At 29.9% G+C, this 17,743-nt stretch overlaps 1 protein-coding gene across 3 annotated transcripts in view; it reads right to left on the bottom strand.

Moving 5' to 3' along the window:
* The window catches only part of LOC108907792, a 22,639-nt gene extending 9,741 nt beyond the window's left edge, over nt 1-12,898 (bottom strand). Inside the window, exons 1-2 of one of the 3 annotated variants that reach the window (XM_018711587.2) lie at nt 12,739-12,897; nt 1,700-1,845 (exon numbers count right to left, since the gene is read on the bottom strand). In XM_018711587.2, the coding sequence (XP_018567103.1) occupies nt 1,700-1,702 (3 nt within the window). In that variant the 5' untranslated portion in view covers nt 1,703-1,845; nt 12,739-12,897. Of the gene's footprint in view, nt 1-1,699; nt 1,846-1,951; nt 2,147-12,738 lie in introns of those variants that run through there. The other 2 variants (XM_018711586.2, XM_018711588.2) reach the window with 2 other exon arrangements.
* Between the last annotated feature and the right edge of the window lie 4,845 nt (nt 12,899-17,743).

Below are 17,743 nucleotides of genomic sequence, written 5' to 3'. Positions count from 1 at the left end.
TATATATATATATATCAGCTGAGAATTTTCGAAATACCTTTACATTGCTCTGTAGTTCCGAGAATAGGGTTATCAATTTAATTTTATAGACTTCCCCAGATTTATCTTGGCAATCATCAATTTCATAAAGACTTGTTGGGGATAACGTACTTGTGACAACAAAGATAAACAGATGTAGTTACTTATTTATTTGAAATATTAGTAGTAATTTTAAATATAATTTTTTATCAGTTTTGGAAGAAAATGTTTTTGAATTTGTTTCTCATTTGTGCATACTTATCTGCATACATCTAAAATTATAAATTATGGACATAAAAATTTAGATCGTTTCTAGATTTTTTAGGAATGAACATATTTTAAAGAAAAAACGTTATTTATGTGCTAGAAACTGATTAGGCTATTAATAAGTCTTTGTTTTATTCTAATTTTTCATGATTAAAAGTGAATTTATTAAAAAAACAAAATAAAACATAAATAGTATTAAAAATGTATTGACTTTCACTTGCATAATTTTATTATTGACAGTTTTTTGACAATATTTTTTTCTGAAACTGAAATTGACGAGTTGTATAATGCAACTATATTAAATTTGAGCTTAAAATAATATATAAAAATATTAAATAAAAAACAAATTTGTTTTTTTTTTAATTAAATTTCTATTGCAAATTATAATTATTTGTTTTAATTACTTTAAGAAATTTGAACCATTGTACATGAAACTTTATTTATAAAATGATAATAATTCATTTACTTTTGATATTTCGTTAAGTATACGAAATATCAAAATTTAAATCAATTTGAATAGTTTAATTTCTTATTTCATTCTCTTCTGATTTTTACTTGCAAATAATGTTATTTGTGTTAGTCGGTTCTTAGGTACTACTTAAGGTTTTGAAAGAAGTGAAGGAAAAATTTCAGATGATAAGATAAGGAATAACTTTGTGAAAAATATACTTTTTTATGTAACAAAAATTAAATTATACTCGAAGCAATAATAAATTGATCCTCGAATATGAAGGTTAAAGTCTTGGACTATGTATTGTAGTGAAAAACGTTATAAGTATTTTTATGTACTGAGCTATTCACATAACATTTAATTCAAAGTTGCAGAAAATTTGAAAACGTATTTAGAAAAACAATTGAATGTAGCATTTCGGATATATCTGTCCAAATATGTAAAAATATACAGTGTCAAATGTGTCAAAGTTTAATTGTTTTCTAAATACCTACAGTGTCGAAATCACAACAATGTGGTCTATCCATTTTTTTTAATACCAAAGTAAAAAATGTTATGTGAATAACCCTGAACAACCTGTCTTGGTACCAAACCTTGCTCTATCAGTTATTTAGGTACCTAGCTGTAATTGGAACTAATTGTATGATTTGAATTTAAGTGAATAAAATGAAGTACTTACATTTCTGTCGGAGACAATTTTTACTAAAACTTTTTCAAAATTCTTCGGAAATGACATAAATGTTATAAAATGTTCATAAATTTGTAAAAAATACTTAATTATTAATAATAGTACAAAATATAAATTTTATAAATAAACGACGATAGCTATAATTTTTTTCACAAAACCACCTTCTTTAAAAAAATCTTAATTTTGTTTGTTAATTTGTTATAAATGTAGTAAAAGTCATAACGTAAATTACCATTTGAAAATAAATAAATTCAAAAACGTTAATATCTACTTACCATTATCTTATGCTTCAAATATCCAAAGAGGTTCAGGAATGGCACGGAAAATTAGGCCAGCGAAAACTTTAACCACCCGCACAGTTTCAAGTGGTTCAGAGCAATGTGCTTATTGGCACAATGCATTTGCCAGGTCCCATATACACCTATATATCACAACAGATAACGTAACTTATTCAGAGAAGAACAATTTGTTTGTTTAATGGCGAATATGTGGAACGAAAAATACTACTAAATCAATAAACTCTTTACCTCTACACGGAGTGGAGCAGTTGTAATCTAGAAACTATTACAGATATCACATTATAGGTGGAGAAACTATTATTCCGTGATAAGGTCAGTTTCGAGGTTTAGACGGATATTTTTTATCTGAGATTTGGTATCGTATATACATTACGTCCATAGGTAGGTATCTAACTAGAAATCTCATCTTAAACTCCTAGAAAATAGTACCTACAACGAAAATTGTGATAGATAGAACAATTATAATACATACAATAATTCAGCCAACAGAACATTAAAAATAAAACAACATAAGAAGGAAACAATATAAACATGGTAAAATAGAGACTAAAATGATTATAAAAGCATAACAATAAAATGAATTGCATCTACACCACAGCACCTTAATCTAAATATACCGAAATCTTTAATAAAATCGTTTTTATTCTATTTCCTCTGTAGTAGCTATCTACACCGTTTATTCAGAAAAGAATGGATACTGTTTTAAGATAATGTAGGTATTTTATTACGTATATTATCAAATAACACGCCTTTTATTGAATTTTCTATAAAACAAACATTACACAATAGTTTTGTATAATTACAATAGCGATCAAAATGCGTCGTATTTCTGAATTTGCTGCAAATGGTAGCTGTTTGGATTTTATGCAACACAATACCTAGTACTAAGTATTAATAAACACCCAATTAAATTCTACTTACAGTTTTGCTTTGGAATCCGCATCTTTGCTAAATTGCAATTCCAGTTTTATTTTTAAGTATGACAGGAAAATAGATAACGTAGGTAATAATAGTAATATCATGAGGATAAAAAAATGTATTTCTACTCGTATATGCGGAAGTAAAGAATTTTCTCATGGTTTAACGATAAGAAAGTGATATTTTTTCCCTCTAATTCGAAAACGCTATTTTAATCTCTTAAGGCAAAATTGAAATATCCAATTTATGATTTCCTCAATTTAAACACTAAACGAACAAAATTTGTACAAAACTACTTCAATTTAATTTTAACGAAACATGTTTTGATCTAACCTAACAATAATAACAAAATATAGTCATAAAATTTTACTTAATAATTGTTGTTTTCTATGGACAATAATTGTATCGACAGAATAGAATATACAGGGTGTCCATGAAAAGGATGGACAACGCTTGACCACAGGTTCCTTGGATAAATATAAGACTATTTAGCCTAACTTACCTATATACAAAAGTGCACGCCTACTGAGACATAACCTTCTAAATATAGAACAGATAACCTAGTTTTTGTCAAATAATTTGAAAACTGTTCTTCTTAGAAACTTCAAATTTGGTGCACATATTTTTTTATATAAGGGCAATGTAAGTATGGAATTTGGTGAGAATATACATACAGGATGTTCTCTTTTTAATGCCTGTGCGCCACTGGCTATCCCGTAGCTGTTTTGTGTATACGCCACTGACCACAAAATTTATATTTTTAAAAATAAGCACTATTTTAGAAGACAAAATTTTGATATCGTTTATGAATTTCGAGTAAAATTTGAATTTTTTAAACATTAAATAATATAAAATCAGTTTAAGATAATTAGGTCTGTCTAGTACGAGGTGCCACATAATAAAGAAACAAATTCAGAACAGTAATTAAAAGGTTCAGTGTCAAGTTAGGTGTCATTTAATTGTAGCTTACTTTGTTTTTTAATATCTTCTTGACTATTACTGCAATTTATTCTCTTGCTGAACAAACTGTGTGTTACTAGTTTTGGGTTATTGTGAAGGAAATTGTTTTGCTAGTGTTCGAACATATGCTGAAAGAATTCCTAATCGAAGAATCACAAACCATTTGCTAATGCGGAGAGACGCCTTCGGGAAACAGAACGTTTTTTACGTGTAACATTAAATCGTGGACAACGTACAGCTAGAACTATTCATCTGGAGGAACAAATTTTGAAATGAGTCGAAGAAATTCCGCAAGTAGGTACAAGAGTCTTAAAAGACATACATTACACCTTCAATTAGTTCAAGAACTTTTGGCTACCAATACATCCTCCGTCACGTCTTGCTTTCAGTCAAAGTACTCGGGAACTCAGGAAATAGAGACGATAATATCCATAAGAAAATCCTGTTTACAGACAAAACCGCTTTTACTTTTTACTTCACATAATGAACATGTTTATTGTAATGAAAATCCACATGGAATCAGTAAAAAACGATTCCAACATGAATTTAAAATTAATGTTTGGGCTGGTATTATTGGTAGTATTTTAATTGGTCCTGTTATATTACCTGCTACATTGAACTCAGAAAATTATTTAGAATTTCTCCAAACGAGATTACCCTACCTACCTGAAGAGTTACCAATAACACTACGAATTAATATGATTTTCATGCAGGATGGGGCGGTCCTCCTCATTTTGCCTTATCTGTAAGGCAATACTTACATGAGTACTATCCTTTGGAGAGTGTTGAGGACCACAGTTTATAGCTTTTTAGTAAATACAAAAAACGAATTATGGGAAATAATACAAAATGAAAGTAGAACTTTACAATAAGCATTTATTATAGAAAATCCTACCCAAATTTTATCTGTCACCCAATTTAATAAACTTACATTGTGATATATGTTCTCTTGTAGCCGTAGTGGCCAAAAATGAAAGGAACTTTGTACTAAGACAAAAGTCGATTTTCCGAACGACCTTAGGGTCGCCCATCCAGGGTTATAAGGTTATCCATTATTTACCGAACACCCTGTATAATCACTGCCTTCGTCAGTAATAAGTTCGTCATTTACAAAATAATTTTCAGTAGGTGTTTCTTATTACATATTATTTCACATTTTGTTTCTAATACACATTGGCCGATGAAATGTAAGTAAGAGTTCAATTTTATATTTTAGTACTAAATCAAAGAACTATGACACCAAAGATTATATGACTACAAAAAGTACTTGTCTATTTATCTAAAATAACACAAAATGAGTATGTAGGTAAGTACGAGCCATTTTATTATATTATTATATAGCTTCTAGATAACAAATATATTGACAGTAGATGCTAACATATTATGAATAGCATCGCCAATTTTTATCACTCCAGCTTTTTGCATGACTTAACCTTGGCAACAAAAACGATCTTTGTTAAATATTGTCACAATGAAAGTTTATTAAATCGGGTGACAGATAAAATTTGGGTAGGGTTTGCTATAATAAATGCTTATTGTAAAGTTCTCATAAGAAAATGACGCCGGAAGTTCACTTCCTTATTAAATCTATTCTTTCTCGGAAATCAAGAGGAATGCCATATGATTTTCATTAGGAACATTTTACTAGCTATTCTGTTACTTTATTTTAGTCGAATTTACGTCGTCTGTATATTATTATACAAAAATATCATATCATATAAATTGTATTTGCGTCTAGTACTATTTAATTTATCCTCTTTCTACACATAGAAAACACACACTACAATGAAAATTTACAAAATTTTCCCTCATATCCAGACAGGAATAAATTGTACGAAAAGTCGACGTTTACATTGTGATTATTTCTCCAATTGCGAAATTATTACCAATAAATTGTGAATTTTCATGAAAGTGTGTGTGTTTGGCATTCTGTATTAACATGTAAAAGAAGTCGAATAATAAATACCATTTAATAGATATTATTAATTTTAAAATGGCTACATCTGCATGCAATGTTTTTTTTATTAATATATTTTTTATATAAACTTCCGCACTTTTATTTCCTACTGTAGAGGTGAATTTAAATAAAATCTAGAAATCTAATCTCCTTATACATACGCGAACTGCATAATCGTAGGTCCAAAATAAGAAGATAATACCTAATCAGTTTCTAAATTAAATGTTTTATTTAACAATTTTTCAATATTATTTTTACCCATTATTTTCATTTATATTTTTATATTATCATATTTGGCGGAAGGTTCAGGTACTTTAAGAACATTAAACTGTGGCAAAAGAAAGTTACTCGCCAGAGGCATAAGCCATTGGCAGTATGATTTTTTAATTTTTAAACAATTTTTACAAATAAGTTTTGCTCACCGTGGAATAATTATTATTCTTCAAACTTTTATTTTTCAAGATAAAGTTAAAAATAGATATACACTTACATTTCGACAATTTACTCATAAAATTATATTGTTTGCTTGAAATAGGTACTATAGATCATTTTTTGTTGAAGATTTAATGAGAAGAGAGATACAATATTAGGTACCAATTTAATATAAACAATACTTTCAGCGAATATTAATTTCTTGAGCCTACATTGTAAAAATGAGGGTAATATCACATAATAACTAGGTACGTATTTTTTTACTGAATTATTTAGGTATTTCGTTTTTTCCATAATATCTAGTGTAAATTAATTTTAAAATATATTTATACCTAAATCCTACCTAAGTAAACTTACATAGTAAAAATGTTATATACCATATTATATTGTACCTATAATAAAATACAAAGTATTTTTAAAAAGAATATGTAAATATACCTATGAAAAATATAAAATCAATTAAAACCTGATAAATCACATACCTATTTCATGTAAATTTCTCCCGCACATGCGTATGTATGAAGAAATGCGTCATCGGCTATTGCATTTTGTCGTGTTTTCTCGTACTGTCGTTGTAAATACATTGACCTTTTCGTGCAATTTTGTTTTTTTGTTGACTCATTAGAATTATTTCAGACTACTTCGATTTGAATTTTGAAAATTTGGGATACCGTGCTCAACTAAAATAATGGCGTCCACGTACCACTTCTGGTTATACCGGAAGTCACCATCATCTTGCTTATTTTAAACGGAACACTCTATATATTAATGCAATTTTGGATTCTACGTGTTATTTTAGAAGGACTTCTATGAAGTTTCCTTATTCCTAAAATTAACCGTTTTCGAGATATTTAATTTTTCTTCAAAAAAATGGAGAGAAACAGTGACTAACTTTTATAGTATTTTATAGTAAGAAAGATAAATCAACAATATTTATAGTGGGGACAGCTAGACCCCATACTTTCAAAGTGACTTAATTGCATACAGGGTGCTAGAAATTTACTGCCGAGTTTAGTTAATTTCAAACCTTCATAAGTCGGTTTTTTCAGATGGAACGCCCTGTATGTTTTTCTATATTCTGATACACAATTTTATTCTCTTTCGAACAGTATCAGGGTTCCATATACCTATCTCTTCTAGTTTTTAAGTTATCTACTATTTTTTATGTAAACACCTACAATCATGTTATTTCTTGCAAGGATAGCTGTGGAATTTTTAGCAAAACTTCACAACAAACAACTAAACTGTCAATTTGTTATTAGTCTCTTGCAGTGACAGTTTAATTTAGTGTTTATAAGAAATGGAAAACAATACATATTCAAATGGTGATATTTTAAATGTATTATTCATTCACGGACGTTGCAATGTGAGTGTAAGCAAAACATGTACAGTTTTTAATGAGCACCCAAATTTGCCACCAATGAGCAGAAAAAAGTTCAGAAGAATTTTAGCAAAACAACTATAGTATGGTCGAATTTGTGCAGAATAATTTTTACCAAAACCAAAGAAGATAATGTCATAAATGTGCTAACCTATTTTAATGTTCATCCAGAATCCTGAACTCGTGCCGCAGAGTATGATTTAGGCATTTCACGAGCGTGCATTCACAGGATACTAAGAACTAATGATATGCATCCATACAAATTTAAGCTACTTTCTGCGCTTCATCTGGGTGACGCCGTGCAACGTCTACAATTTTGTGAAACGATGTTTGTGCGATACCAAAAAGATCCACAATTTTTGCAAGATATTATATGGACAGACGAGTCAAAATTTACGAGAGAAGGTATTTTTAATAGACATAATACTCATTTGTGGTCATCTGAAAATCCTTATGTACTTTCAAAATAAATTTAGAGTAAATGTTTTTTGTCTGATTAAAGATAACCAAATTTCTTACCATAACTACAAAGAAAATTTAAATACTGACAGATATCTCAATATTTTGCAAACGGTTGTGGCAGATTTTCTAGATGATATACCTTTAGACCAACTAACAAAGTGTTGGTATCAATTAGACGGGGCTCCATCTCACTGTCACAATCAATCGATCAACAGCTGACTGAAATGTTTGGAGATAGATGGATGAGACACCTAGGACCATGGAATTGGTCAGAGAGGTCTCCAGACCTCACTCCATTAGATTTTTATGTTTGGGGAGTAATAAAGCAAAAAGTTTATTCTACACTCTTTGTTTCAGAAGATAGTTCGAATACGAAAAGCGTTCCATTAATTGCTTGCAGCTGAAATAGTAAAAGCGGTGACTGATGGTGTTATCTCTTGAATCCACATTTGCTTAGCTGTTAATGGGGAACATATTGAATACTTATGACTTTTTTAAGTCTTTTTTTTATCTTAAATTAAATATGTCGGAAACGGTTAATTTTAGGAATAGGGAAACTTCATAAAAGTCCACCTAAAATAACACGTAGAATCCAAAATTGCCATACTATATAGGGTGTTCCTTTTAAAATAAGCAAGTTGATGGCGATTTCCGGTATAACCGGAAGTAGTACGGGGACGCCATTATTTTAGTTGAGAAGGGCATGCCCGAAAACCCGGTATTTTCAAAATTCAAGTCGAAGTAGTCTCTGAAATAATTCTAATGGGCCGTCACCGTGAGACGCCCTGTATATTATAATACTATAAAATAATTTTTAAATTTTTATTATTTTTTTATTTTGTTTTGTGTGATTTTATTTAATGTGTAATGTTAACCGCCATTTATAGTATTTAAAACATGTGTTTGTTATATGAAATAATGTTAGGTATTTAAAAATATTATAAATTTTGAATGTTATTATCGTATCTTAAAAAAAAATTAAATGAATTATACTTTTTACTAACCAGGCTAGTTTCTACTAGATACCACATAGTTTAATTTTGAATTCCAAAACGTAAATTAATCTTTAAAAGACTATCCGTGATCTACAGGTATTGAATTCTATTTTGAATAGAATAATTTTAATGACAATTAACTTTATAATTTTATTTTCTGAAAATTGTAACTAATCGTGAATGCAAATTTTAATTGAACATGTTGACTTATCTCAATAGTCGGTTCTAAAGGTGGTGAAACTAATTATTATAATCTTCTTTAGGTACATTTCGTTAATTTTGTTTAAAAAAATTAAATAGTAGGTTGTCAATTTATAAATTTTCAATATTTCCTTATCTAACCTGCGATACCTAACTTATTTCTAATAAATACCTTATTCTACAAATCTACAGTTTCTTATTACCTAGATATACACTTTTTATTGTCCTTTTTTGTCCACGGTTTCTTTATTAATTTCTGTTCTGCAATCCATTTCCTGTCTATCATCCTTCCTTCGCCCGCTTAATCTCTCCTCCGTCGACTTGTTCCTCCTGTTTCCTACACAACTCTTTGATGGATGCAACTGCCTTACTCACATTTATGGATCCCATCTCTTTCCTTTTTTAATGGCTACCACAATTCAAATAATATTTTGTTAACCTTAATATATACTACTATTGTATTTAGTTATCTGTCAATTTTCTAACTTCGCTCTTATTTTTCTTTTTTCCAAATCAGTTTTCTTTGTTTATTTTAATTCGCAATGTTCTCCTCTTCGTTTCTTTATTGATTCCCGAATTTACAGCAATGACTTTGAACTTGTTTCTATCTTTAATATACAAGATCTCTTCCCCTCAGCTATTGATTTCTACTGATAGCTTATGTTGATTTCTACTAGTCTTCTATAATTTATTTTGTTTCTTTTTATTGAATTTTCTTGTGGTTCTGACTTGGATATACAATAATACCTCTTACATATTTATTTTTTTTTCCTTCCACTTTTTCGTTTTCTTGATCACCACTATTTTTTTTAACACTGCACGCTTATTTCCAATTACAATTTTTTTTAATCTATCCTTTTCAATTTCAACCAATCACATTATTACTTAATTTATATCTACATTTCAAATTTAACATTTTCAATACCATTTTATTTTTCTCTTGCTAAATTCCACATTTTATTAATTTAAACTGAGATTTTATCAAAATTTACATTTTATTATGAACTGGCACTTTTTCATCTAACTTGTACCTTGTAAACATTATTTCAATGCAGACATCTATAAGGCATTCAGTCATTCATCAAAGCACTTGCACTTTTATTATTTTTGGTAACATCAAATATCTAAAAAATCTGAAAACAACATTGGAACTAATTCAAATATTCTTGTTGAAAATTCATTCTGATCAAATTCAAAAAATGTATCTGATTCAGAAAGGAAAGTGTTCAATTTCTTAAACAAATTTAAAGAAGCAGAAGTTGATAATATAGACATATTCGTTTCCTTTTTAGATATGTAAATATTCATAATCTAAAAATAAACGCCCATGTGTATTATGTAAATATTATGTAAAATAATAATAATAAAATAACTATTGTCTGAAGTTACTTATTTGCGGCATTGTTTTCATTTTTCTCTTTATTTTCACAGGTGGCAAAATACTCCAATAAATTCCAAAGATGAGGAAATTAATAATTTATGTAGTTGCGCATTAATAAAGGAAAATAAGGCGGAACACCATGCGTGAACCACATAACTATCCTTCATTTAAGTGGTAACCGCTCTAACTCGTCAAAAAGTGTAGTTTAAAACTCGAAATATGAATTACCATTCACATTTGCGAATAATTGATGACAAGCTATCTGCCGCTAAATACCGTATCGTAATTTAATTTGAACTTATATCGAAATTATGTCTCCCTGAATTCGTGAGGATTTTCTGTATTCCAATTTGACTATTCCTCCAGTTAAATACTCCTCAAAGAATAAAATAATTAATAGAAAAATCAACATATTAAGTCAACAGTTTTTATACATACCTATTTGCACCAGACGAAAAGAGTACCTGCATTTTTTAAATTAATCGAGAATCAGGATATGTATTTTATTTTAGCCTATGATTGTAAAAGGCAAAATTTCATTTGAAAAATGTGCTGCATATATTGATGTAAATTTATCTCATAATACAAATAGGCGAATTTTTAAATTCCATCAAATTAAATACCTCTGTTCTTCATACATTTGGAATTAGAAAAAGACAAGAAACATTTGACTGATCTCTCGCTCAATTTAAAAATTCAAGTCAACAAATACAATAGTTACTTATTGTATAATTGTTTTAAGTAGGTAGCATTTTATCCACGCAAGAATGTTTAAAAGCGAGAACATAGTTCGAGCGTTTAATATTCTTAAGTGGATAAAAGGTAATCAATTAAAACAAGAATGCAATACAACGTTTTACCCATAATCACATAACAATCATATTTGTGAAGTCTGAATTATCGGAATTTAATAAAAAAATATTCCCAGGACTTGACATTTCTTACTAGTACTCAATGAAATTGCTGTGGTATTATAGGTTTATTATTTTTTCATTATTCCACTAGTGGATAATGTATCACTTTAGACGGTTCATATGTATGGATAAAAGTCCGATTATAAGGTGATTATGGATAAAATATTTTTATTATATTGACGTCGACAGATTTCTTGGGCTACTTTGATAATAATTTGATATCAAACAATATCATAAAGTCATATCTTTTTTTATTGCAGGAAATCATGAAGTATTGCACTTTTGAAATATTGGGGTGTAAATATGCCCGCTGCACGCGTTAAACGACACATACGATTGATTATAAACGTAAGTGATGTTGGGGACATTTATAACCAATAGTCCTGTATTTTTCGCGTTGCTTGAATGGGCGCTTTAGGACAATTGTACATTTAAGGCGTCAGTCGCGGATGAATGTAAGGGCTGTGTGATAAATTTTTTACGAAATTCGGGAAACCGTATCGGCATTTTTTAATGTTTGCAGAATTTTGGCATGAGTAGGTATGTTAATCAGGACTACTCAAAACGATTGCGTACCAAACATTAAAAAATTTTAAACAGTAGTGAGATTTGTTCAGGTTCATATCTGTGGGAAAACAGTTGTTAACATAATACCTATTATCAGATAAAGAAAGCGTTTTATCTTCATGATGGCCATTTGCTGTTTCCGTGTAGGTTCAATATATTTTTTAAATGTTGGTTTAGATAAGCGGCAGATACGTATTAAAGTTTTAAATTGTTTAAAATTCCTCAATTTTTTAAGTTAGGTTAAGTTAGGTATCTTTCTTATTTTAAGAGTGACAGAAATTGTGAAATGGGTAAATATGTGCAAAATTTTATGGCGGTTACGGATTCGTTTTTAAATTTAGAAAATTCCGAATGGTTCCGAAGATATTTAAAGAAAACCGATTTTGTGTTATTTCTTTTTTTAGTCGTGTTTTACTTGTTTTTCAAAATTTTATGATAAAAATGTGTAACCTGATATTAAATGATGTAAGGAATCGATTTTTGCTGTCAGCATTGTCGACATTGACGTATGTCTATAAAAGAGTGCTGAGTGACAGCGAACTTTTGTTTTTCTTATGGAAGCCATATTGCATTTTTGCGTCATTAGAAGAGGAAATTCTCTTTACAACGATGTATAATTTATGGGGTTTTCATAAATAAATAGCCAAGATATTGATAATAATTATAATTTTAATAAAAGTCAAGTAGCCATATGAAACATTTGAATTTTTATATAAATTAATTTAATATTTCTTATTTTTAATACTTTTTGACGTAACAATAGCAACGAACAAAACAACATAGATGAAGCAGTAAATGGTAAATTTAAATTTTATCACAAATGTTCTAAGTACATACCATTACTTACATTAGTCTAGTTGCTTGGCCGCCGAGAAGTCCTGATTTGACCATCATGAACATGTTCTTTTATAGCTAAGTTAAGGATCAGCTATACACAAAGCAATACAACAATGAGGAAGAATTGAAAATAAATATTGCAATACCTGACATGATTTAATCTGCTACTCAGAGCAATTATTATGAACGAATGCAAAGGTATACTATAAATAGTAATGGTATGCACTTCGAACATTTGTGATAAAATTTAAATTTACGATTTATTGCTTTATCTATGTTGTTTTGTTCGTTTCTATTGTTATTGTTATGTAAATAAAGGTTGTTGTGTTAAAAAGTATCAACAATAAGAAATATTAAATTAATTTATAGACAAAATTGAAATGTTTCACATGGCTATACTTGACTTTTTTATAAAAAAATATAGTTATATTCAATATCTTGGCTATTTATTTATGAAAACCCCAAAAATTACCTATACATCATTGTAAAGAGAATTCCCCTTTCTTCTAATAAGGCAAAAATAGATATACGTTAATACTGACAGCAAAAATCGACTCCTCACATCATTTAATTAATATCAGACTACCCATTTTTGTCCTAAAATTTTGAAAAACAAGTGAAGTACGACTTAAAAATGAAATAGCTTGAAATCGGTTTTCTTCGAATAAATTAGGAATTATTCGGATAATTTTGCACGTTTTTACCCATTTAACCATTTCTGCAACTCTTAAAATATGAAAGATACCTGTATAGGACAATTAAAAAGTTGTAACTCTGTGTATAGTTGATCCTATATCTCTAGGAAAATTAAAGTTGCCAATGTAAGCAAATAGAAACTGCCACCCGATATACACGTAATTACAATCGGCAGAATAAACAAAAGTAATCTCATATGCAATTAGATAAGTTTTAATAAAAACTATTTATCCAAACAACTCGCAAGTAAGAAGGTAAATGGCCTTACTAACAATTCTCAATTATAATATTCATGCATTATCTCACTTCTCGGCAACTTATTAATGTCGATAAGGTTAGAAACAATCCAGTTCAGCTCCATGTTTTTACTTAACGAAGCAAATCTTACTCTGAAGAAAATACAGGTCATTACTATTCTTATCAGTGATATCTTTCAGGTTAAAAAATTAGTTATCTGGTTAGTAGGCTACATTGCCTCCGATAAGTTTTTAATTGTCAGTGACCTTAGAAGAGACCTGTGTGGGTTGAAAAAGGATGTCAATTAAACGGTACATTAATGACCGCAGTACTTATGACGTTTTTGCACGTTCAAATATTGAATAAATTTAATTAAAACTCAAAAATTTAATATTTCAAAAATGTATAAAAGATGTTTTACACACAATTTATTGATCAAGAAATTAGGGATTAGAACATGTTCTAATTTATTGGTCAACTTTAGGGATATCTAGTTACATTTTGTATTTCTTTTAAATGTCAATCCAATTATGATGATTTGGGCCAACATTTTAATTTCAGTTGACGTACAATGAAGTTCGAGGTTGGGATCAACGAAATTGGCCAATAAATTGTTGTAAATATTGAAATGTATAAAGCTCTCATCAATAAATTGTGAAATTCATTAATTTGTTGAAAAATAAATATTGTTCAGTAAATTGTTGTGTGTAAAACAGTTTTAAACCACATAAGTCGTACATAGAACAGTTTTCGTTTTGTTTACTATGAGACCGAATATTTATTGTCAAGTGACATCTGCTGTCAGTATAAATTTCTCCAAGATGATTCAGAAGTGCTTGGTAACTAGGATGCTCAGATACTCAGCCATAATTTCTGAAAAGTCTAAAGAGAGATGAAAAAAGCTATTCGCAGCGAGGTGTAATAAAAAAATTTTTGAAAATATCACAAAAAAGGTAATGCTAACCTATTTTGTTTTAAGAAATGAAACCCTAAAATCTCCAAGAAGCTTATGGACTGAATAGTCTATGTTCATAGCCACAAAATTGTTGTTCATATTTCAAAATACTCTACGTTAATTGCTTTTCTTAAGAGGAAAAATATTGGACATAAAATGAGAAAATTAAGAATCTTTACCAGAGAACACAATCATGTAGGTACAAGTTTTTAAATAATTTTTCTGATGAAGTCTATTTAAATATAAATGTAGGAATGATATTTGGAATAGCAGGGACGTGCAGAAGAGAAGAATTATACTGTATGTCCACGATTAGAGTGGAAGAGGGAAAATATTTTAATTTTTCATTTTACGAGAAAAAGGCATTTTTGATTTAAATTTTTGCTTGTCTTTAAAATGTGGTTGGCATGGAGAATTTTCATCTTACATGTACAAAGTGATCAGAAAATCGGTAAATATTAAAACCGTTGAAGAATAAACCGCCTTTGCTTTTAACAAGACAGAAATATGTTATTAAGGAAAGTTGCTGAGTAACTGAAACAACCGGTCTTAAGATAATGGATCAGGTAGGTATTCTGACTGTGAATGAAACTTTAAAAAATGCATTTGACAACTTATTGCAGTACATCATTTTGGATTATTAATAGTCACTCCATAATGATAGTTAATTTATAGCTGCATTAGAACAAATATGTTTCCCAAAAAAGTTTTTACATGACATATTTACTCCCATCCTAGGAACCTCTCAATGTAATTTGACCTAATGTATATCCTTTATATAAAATAGGTAACCATAACTCTAATCTCCAAAATACAAATCACTAACTAAAAACTTGATAACGAAAAAACATCAATCGGTATTTTTTTTGTTGTAAATTATTTTACGTAGAATCACCTTCTGGGGAGATATGTGCTGGTTTTATCCCCTCTATATTAATTTATATTTCCTTATCATTTCACTTTTTAATATGGAAATAGATTGTTACTGCGTTTAATAACTTTATAAGGACCTTCATAGAAAGGATTTAATCCTGATTTAATCTTATCTATTATGACATATTCACTGTTGTTTACGTCTGAATTATAAGAAAATCTTTGATTTCTATAATCATGTACTTGTGCCGATATTGTTAAATAATTCACGTAGGTAGGTATACAGGGTGTTAAAAAAAGAATGTAAAATATTTAAGGAGGTAATAGTATGAACCAAAATAAGCAGAAAAGTCTCAATAAACATGGGTCCGCAAAGTAACGGTTGCGGAGATATGGAATGATTTATGTTTTTTAGCCCCTTTTTTTATTTTGCAAAAACGTTGTGTATTTTCTTTTTGTTTGTTGATGTTTAGTGAAATAAACAGTACGTATTTGACAGTTGTTCTCAGTGCACAAGTTTTCTTTCGGTATGGCTGGTTACTCTAACGCAGAATTAACAGACATGCATTTCTTGTATGGTCTGCTAATGGGAACGCCACAGAAGTGCGACGTCTTTATGTTGACGCTTATCCAAATCGCCAGATTCCTTCACAATGCATGTTTGGAAGAATTCACCAAAGATTGCGTGATACCGGTTCCTTGAGCAAACAGTGCCATTTATCCGGAAGACCTAGGTCGGTATCCACTCCTAGAGCAGAAGAAGAAATTCTAGCACTGGTAGAGCAGAATCCAGGTACGAGTGTGCGGAGAATATCAGCTGAGGTACGAATTAGTGGTCCCCTTGTTTGGAGAATCCTTCACGAGCAACTGCTTTATCCATACCATGTGCAACGAGTACAGGCCTTAAATCCAATAAATGATCATCAAGCAGGTTTGGATTTTTGCCGCTGGTTTCTACGTCATGTAGCTGAAGACCCTCGTTTTCTTGCAAACATTCTTTTTACTGATGAGGTCGGGTTCACAAGAAATGGAGTGTTTAATTTTCACAATACGCATATTTGGGCCGACGAAAATCCTCATGCTCTAATAGAATCTGGACATCAGGCACGTTTTTCATTAAACATTTGGATGGGTATTGTAGGTAACAGGTTTCTAGGTCCTGTTGTTTTACCAAACCGTTTAACAGGCGCTGCTTACCTCAACTTTCTGCAGAACACACTGTATGAGTTTTTGGAAGACATTCCTTTGAATCAGAGGCAACAAATGTGGTTCCAGCATGATGGTGCTCCAGCTCATTTTTCCATGGCCGTTAAAGAGCATTTACACCAAACTTTTCCACATAGATGGGTAGGAAGGGCCGGACCTGTTTTATGGCCTCCAAGATCGCCTGATCTGAACCCTCTAGATTTCTTTGTTTGGGGATATTTGAAGACATTGGTGTATGGTACTCCTGTAAATAGCCTGGAAGAGCTGCAGCTACGGATTAATCAAAAGTGTCAAGAAATCCAAACCATGGAGGGTGTTTTCGAAAGAGTTCGAATATCGTTGAGACGAAGATGTCGTGCCTGCTTGGAAATGGACGGAGGGCACTTTGAACATCTTCTGTAACTTTGTTTTTTGTTTGTTAAAAACTTCCTTTGTCGGTTTATTCATAATAAAATAAAATGTTTGAAAAACGAATAGTGGTCCATATCTCCGCAACCGTTACTTTGCGGACCCATGTTTATTAAGACTTTTCTGCTTATTTTGGTTCATGCTATTACCTCCTGAAATATTTTACACTCTTTTTTTTAACACCCGGTATGTATAATTGTAAAAGCAACGTCTAGCGAATCATGAGATTATGTAAAGAAAACCCCCAGAACTCTTAACGTTTGTCTGGGTGAACATTTATGATATTCCTTTATCATTATTCTGAAAATTAATAATATAGTTGGAAGTTTCTATTTTCAGTGACGTATGTTTGTACGATGCCTTTAATGTGCGATGAAAACGTTCGATATAAGATCCCAAATATGTAATGAATCCTTTGAAAAATGGATTTGAATCAAAATTCATATTTTGATAAGTAGTTATGATATGTGGTAAACTGAAACGACTGGTATATTGTAGGAATAATGCATTAGCTGCTATTTTTGCAGATTTTTTATCTACACGAATATTTGGATATGTAATTAAATGAACTTCTTCAAAAACGGGTTTTCTTAGACATTGCAATATAAAGTGTATTAGCTGTGGAAATATCACACTAAAT

This window comes from Anoplophora glabripennis, unplaced genomic scaffold (genome assembly GCF_000390285.2).
Source record: "Anoplophora glabripennis isolate ALB-LARVAE unplaced genomic scaffold, Agla_2.0 scaffold329, whole genome shotgun sequence".
NCBI classification, from domain to species: domain Eukaryota; kingdom Metazoa; phylum Arthropoda; class Insecta; order Coleoptera; family Cerambycidae; genus Anoplophora; species Anoplophora glabripennis.
This window is presented reverse-complemented; position numbering and strand designations above follow the sequence as displayed.